The 6,862-nt window shown below is 41.2% G+C and overlaps 1 protein-coding gene across 1 annotated transcript; it reads right to left on the bottom strand.

The window, feature by feature from the left end:
* Positions 1–599: 599 nt before the first annotated feature.
* On the bottom strand, positions 600–1,694 carry LOC138904981 (uncharacterized). The gene has a single exon (XM_070193475.1). It carries the CDS (start codon positions 1,692–1,694, stop codon positions 600–602), a length of 1,095 nt encoding a protein of 364 aa, XP_070049576.1.
* Positions 1,695–6,862: the final 5,168 nt, after the last annotated feature.

Below are 6,862 nucleotides of genomic sequence, written 5' to 3'. Positions count from 1 at the left end.
GTCCACGAACTATCAAAAATGGGGTAGACAACCCCGACATCTAACCACTTTATGATCTCCTTTTTGACCACCTCTTTCATGGCTTCATTGAGTCTCCTTTGATGTTCAATGAAGGGTTTGGCATCTTCCTCCAAATTAATCTTGTACATGCAAAATGTGGGGCTTATTCCCCGAATATCCGCCAAAGTCCACCCAATAGTTTTCTTCCTCTTATGGAGCACTGCCATTGTAGAGTCAACTTGCATGTTAGTCAAACAAGAGGAAAGAATAACCGGTAAAGTAGAGCAAGGGCCAAGGAATTCATACCTGGGATGTGGAGGTAATGGCATCAACTCCAAGATAAGAGGCTCTTCAATTGAATACTTTGTAGGAGAAGTTTTCCTATTCTCAAGATCCAAGGAAAGTTTTCGAGGTACATAATTGTATGACCCCATCCCTTGCAAAGAATTAACACATTCCATGAAGCCATCCATTTCATCATCATCAAAATTGAGCAAAACGACCTCTAACATGTCACCCACATTAATCGTGGCACTTGTATCATCAATAATCACATCGGTCACCATGTTCGCGAACGAACACACTTCATTGCTATTCGGTTACCTCATAGATTTGCACACGTGGAATACCACCTTTTCATCATCCACCCGGAAAGTGAGTTCACTGGCTTCTACATCAACAAGAGCTTTTCTCGTAGCAAGGAAAGGTCTACCAAGAATAATCAGCACCTCATAGTCCACTTCACAATCAAGAATTACAAAATCCGCCGGGAGAATGAACTTGTCAACTAGATCCAATACATTCTCAATCACCCCCAACGGTCTCTTCATTGTACGATCGGCCATCTGTAATCTCATAGATGTGGGTCTTGGTTTCCCAATTCCCAATGTCTTGAAAATCGAATAGGGCATCAAGTTGATACTCGCTCCAAGGTCACAAATAGCTTTTGCAAACTTGGCACTTCCAATGGTACAAGAAATTGTAAAAGCACCGGAATCTTCCAACTTTAGAGTCATCGAATGCACAATTGCACTCACTTGGTGAGTGACTTTGATAATTTCAAAATTTATCAATCTCTTCTTTGTCACCAAGACCTTCATAAACTTTACATATCCGGGCATTTTCTCCAAATCTTCAACTAATGGCACATTTATTGAGAGACTCTTCATCATATCAATGAACTTCTTGAATTGATTCTCGCCATTTTTTTTGGCAAGTTGTTGAGGAGAGGGAGGATGTGGATTAGGCAATGGTGCCTTAGCTTTTTGCACTACCGGTTCCGGTATGTCAATCACATGATCCCTAGACGGGTTCACATCCTCTTGAGTCTCTTCCATCGTGTCATCAATATCAATCTGCACTTCATCCTTTGCTTGCACAACATTGTTCGGGATCTCCTCTTCTTCTACCACTTGCTCATCATCCACAAGTTGCCTTTGACTTGAGGTAGGTACATTCCCACCTCTTTCACTTCTTGTAGTAACAGCCATGGTATGCCCCGTAGTGTTCCCACCCTTCAGATTCACTACCGTATCACTTGGTAGTGCCCCCTTAGGACGAGAATTTAAAGCTTGAGAGATTTGACCCATTTGCACTTCTAAGTAACGAATTGATGTGTTGTGTGAAGCAAGTTGGACATCGGAATTGACATTATTCTCCATCATTAGCTTAAACATGTTCTCAATACGACCCATTTCATTGTTGGAGGAACTAGGACCATGAGAAGGATAAGGAGGTGGGTTGCTCGGTTGTTGGTACATTGGGGGGCTTTGAAAACCTGACCCCTGATTTCCTTAGATGTTGTTCCACCCGCCTTGGTTGTTGCCTACCCAATTGCCTTGACTATTATTGTTTTGCCAATTCCCTTGGTTATTGCTTCCACTCCAATTGCCTTGATTGTTTCCACTATTCCAATTACCTTGGTTACTAGAATTCCAATTGCCTTGATTATTCAAAGGTCTCCATTGTTGTTGACTAGGGCCTTGGTAGTTATTTTTTTCCCTTGAAAGTTGTTCACATATTGGACCTCTTCATCTTGATCATTGTAAGAATCTTCTTCATCAAACCCACTATCATCTTGCACAAAACTGTCCACTCTTTATTGCACTTGTGGACTTCTTGCTCTTCTCTTGTTTACCATCATATTGACTCCCTCCATAGCATTGACTTGCCTCGAGTTTTGCACTTGTTGAAGTTGAGCCTTTGCCAATTGGTTCATGATGGTTGTCAACTCGGCTATTGCTTGCCCATAGTCATGTAACTCTTTATGAAAAAGAATCATATTTGGATCACCTTGTGGAACATTGGATCTAGATTGACACACCAATGAAGTATCTGCCATTTCATCCAAAATATCACACTCCTTCACATAAGGCGTAGTCATGAAGTTCCCATCGGCAAGTTTATTCAGTACACATTGGTTGGTGGTATTGATCCCCCGATAGAAAGTTTGTTGAATCATGTTCTCCATCATATCATTGTTGGGGCACTGTTTCACCATTGTCCTATATCTTTCCCATATCTCGTGTAGTGGTTCATTAGGCTCTTGCTTGAATGCTAGAATTTTATCCCGAAAAATGGCCATGTGCCCGGGAGAGAAGTACTTTGAAATACATTTCTCCGCTAGTTCATCCCAACTATGAATGGAATGATTTTGCAAACATTCTAACCAATCTAAGGCTTTCCCCCATAGAGAGAAGGGAAAAAGGCTTAGCCTCAAAGCATCCTCAGAGACATTTGTTTGCTTGCTTCCCCAACACGTATCAACGAACCCCTTCAAATATTTATATGCATTTTGACCCAGTGCACCAGTGAAGAACCCTCGTTGCTCGAGTAAAGTGAGCATCACGTTGGTTATTTGAAAGTTGACCGCCCTAATACGGGGTGGGACTATAGCACTTGCATACCCTTCATTCGGCAACACCCAGTGTGGAGCCGCTCGTGGTGGAGGTGGGGGTGGAACGGGAACATTGTCTTGAGGTCGTCGGCCTCGTCTATTGGCTTGAGATTCAAGAGGGACCTCATCCTTTGCATCATCATCAACATCCACATCCCTCACGGCTATGTTTCCGAGCTCATTATTTTCCATGATTGCACCTACAATACTCACACATTAGTAACAATGAAGGAAAGGAAGATATTCTAAAAATACACCTAAATATATAGCTAACACCGTCTTTTAGCTCCCCGGCAACGGTGCCAAAAATTGATCTCGTCCTATTTTACTCCTCTATTTAAGGATATGAAAACGATCGATGCAATAATAATACCCAACAGAGTCGGGGTCGAATTCCACATGGAGCTATGTGAATGGGTGTTAGTAGTATATATCTTAACGTTTGAGTTTGTATTTCTTAATTTGCACTTCCGCAATATTGGGTTTTGTTTGGAAATCTAAGTTAGACTACAGTTGTGATTTAAAGAATGAAACTTGGAAATTATTTTTGGTTGTTTTTCAAATGATAAAATGACCTAGGGCTATAACCTTCACCTAGGTGTTCGCTTAATGGGTTGTAAACTTTAAAGCTTGTTTTATTGGTCGGGGTGTATTATAGCTATCGACACTCAAGTACCCACTCAATACCACTCGTTCAGAGAGTGATTTTACCCAATTTGGCTTTCTCAAGTCCAAATGGGTATTTGAAAGAAGAAGTTGATAATAAGCTCAAGTCGGGTTTAACTATCTCTAGGTTCAACCCTTTAATTGGGCTTATTAATCTCTCGATTGACCCAATTTCTTGCTAGCCAAGTTTTCCTAGACTAAGTCTCTCTTTCTCAAGTAGAGACCAAGTCAAAAAGGCATGAAATAATTTTTTCAACCATTAATTCTTCAAATAAAAGCAAGAACAAGACTAGATAATCAACGCCCAACCATAAACAAGCAATAAATCAAACACTCATTAAGTTTACACACTAGGGTTGGGTAACAACCCTAGTAAAAATCTAGCTACTCATACTTAAATTAGAAGAAAAAGAAGAAGAAGTGATAATTAAACCCATATTAATAATTAAAATGATAAAATCAATATTCAAAAAAACTCAAAATAGCAAAAACTACTAAAAAGAGCAAAAGCAAACATCTAGAGTGGTTGCTGATGTCAAAAGTTGACCTAAAAAATGAAACTCTTCTATTTATACAGAGCTAGAATTTTTGGACAAAAATGCCCTTTCGGAGATTCTGCGGTCACACAATTTCATGTGCGGTTCGCACTTTGCTTCAGCTTGAAAAGGTTGGAAATCTGCGGCCGCATAATAATGAAGTGCGACCGCACTTCCCTCTTTATGCGGTCCGCACAATAATGTCTGCGGCCGCACCTTGTACTTCTGCGGTCCGCACAATAATGTTTGTAGCTGCACAGCTCTTCTTTTGCGGCCGCACAATAATTGTGCGTTCCGCACTTGAATTGGACTGGAGGTGTAGGTTCTGTGAACTTCTACTCTGACCTAGTTTCTACGGCCGCACAATTTCATGTGCGGTCCGCATCTTGCAACATTCTCTGATGGAATTGCTTCATGACCTGTGACCGCAGATGGTATTTTGCGGTCCGCACTTTGAGCTTTTGTGCTGTTTTTGTCCTTGAGTTCAAATTACTCCTTCTTGAGTTGGATTTCATCTTGGGAGCTCATCTTCCAATATTTCTGCAATTAAGCATATTTTATCAGTTTTTGGGAACACAATTAAGAGCTTTTGGACTAAAACGAAAGCTAAAAGGCGCTAATAAGTAGTCAAAATCCCCACTTATCAAGGTGTTAGGGATTTTGGGTGAGATAGGTCGGGTTGGGGGTAATGTTTTATTATTTTTAGGTGGGGGTGACGGGTTTGGGTCGTGTTTTGGGGTAAATGGGTAGGGGACTTACCTGGGCTTTTTCATCCGTGCTTGGCACTGAAGAAGGCAGTTGTGCATTTTTTATTCTGCTTTTGCTGTTCTCATTAGTGCTTAGCGCCTAGCTGGGCGCTGAACTGCTTCTGAATTTTATTTATTTATTTTTAAACTAAATGACAACTAAACGAAAACAAGAAAATTAGGTTGTCTCCCAACAAGCGCTTGATTTAACATCGCGGCACGACGCAGTCAATCTGACTCACGGTTCACTCAACACTTGAGGCTTCTTCAAATGAATCACCGATACAACTTTTTCCTCATCCATGCCCAAGTAATGTTTCAACCTTTGCCCATTGACTTTGAACCTGTTCGTTCCATCCTCAGATTCAATTTCTATAGCTCCACTTGAGAACACTTGCACAACTCTAAATAGTCCTGACCATCTAGACTTCATCTTACTCGGAAATAATTTCAATCTTGAGTTGTACAATAACATGATATCTCCGGATTTGAAAATTCTTTCTTGAATATCTTTATCATGCATCATCTTCATCCTTTCTTTGTACAGCCTAGTGCTTTCAAAAGCATGGTAAGGGAACTAATCAAGTTCATGCAGCTCTATGACTCTACTCGTACCAGCAGCCTCCAAGTCAAGATTTAGTTGCCTTAACGCCCAAAAAGCTCTATGCTCTAACTCCACCGGTAAGTGACACATTTTTCCAAACATCAATTTGTACGGTGACATACCAATCAGAGTTTTGAATGCAGTGTGGTAGGCCCATAGTGCATCATCCAATTTCCTCGCCCAATCAGACCGAGTAGCATTTACAGTTTTGGTCAAAAGACTCTTGATTTCTCTGTTCGACACCTCTACTTACCCACTTGTTTGGGGGTAATACGGAGTGGCAACCTTATGGAGAACGCCATATTTTTCCAACAACTTTGCAAAGGCTCGATTGCAATAGTGGGTGCCTCCATCACTGATGATCGCTCTTGGAGTGCCAAATCGGGTAAAGATATTTTTTCTTAGAAAACCAATAACTCCCTTTGTATCATTTGTTGGGACTGCCACGACTTCTACCCATTTCGAGACATTGTCCACAACTACCAATATGTACCTGTTTCCATATGAGCTGACAAATGGTCCCATAAAATTGATTCTCCATACATCAAATACTTCTACCTCTTGAATTGGGTTCATGAGCATCTCATGTCGAAAGGAAATATTCCCCATCCGTTGGCACTCCGGACAGCTTTTTACCCAAAAGTGTGCATCTTTAAACAACGTTGGCCAATAAAAGCCCGACTCCAGCACTTTAGCAGCTGTCCTGACTACACCAAAATGGCCTCCATAAGGTGAAGCATGACATGCCTACAAAACAGAAGCTTGGTTAATCTCGGGAATACATCTCCGGATCATGTTATCAATACAAATCCTAAACAAATATGGTTCATCCCAGAAATACATGCGACAATCACAAAAACTTTTTCTTTTGCACAAAAGACAAGTCATAGGGAACAATACCGCTCACCAGGTAATTTGCAATATCTGCAAACCATGGCACTATCTCAAGGCTCGTGGCTAAAAGTTGTTCATCTGGGAAAGTCTCCACGACCTCTTCCACCTCAACCCTCTTTTCAGCTCCTTCAAGCCTGGACAAATGATCAGCAACTTGGTTTTTCGTTCCCTTTCGATCACGAATTTCCAAGTCGAACTCTTGCAATAGTAGCACCCTCGGATCAGGCATGGGTTTCACTCCTTCTTCTCAATTAGGTACCTGAGAGCAGCATGGTCAATATAAATAATTACCTTCGAGCCTATCAGGTATGACCTGAATTTGTCAAATGCAAACACCATTGCTAGCATCTCTTTCTCTGTCACCGTGTAATTCAGTTGGGCACCACTCAAGGTTCTACTTGCATAGTATATTGGATGCATGACTTTATATTTCTCTGCCCAAGAACTGCTCCCACAGCATAGTCGCTTGCATCACACATCATATCAAAAGGTTATCCCCAGTCGGGTTCCACTATGATTG

Source organism: Nicotiana tomentosiformis, chromosome 2 (assembly GCF_000390325.3).
Source record: "Nicotiana tomentosiformis chromosome 2, ASM39032v3, whole genome shotgun sequence".
Lineage (NCBI taxonomy): Eukaryota > Viridiplantae > Streptophyta > Magnoliopsida > Solanales > Solanaceae > Nicotiana > Nicotiana tomentosiformis.
This window is presented reverse-complemented; position numbering and strand designations above follow the sequence as displayed.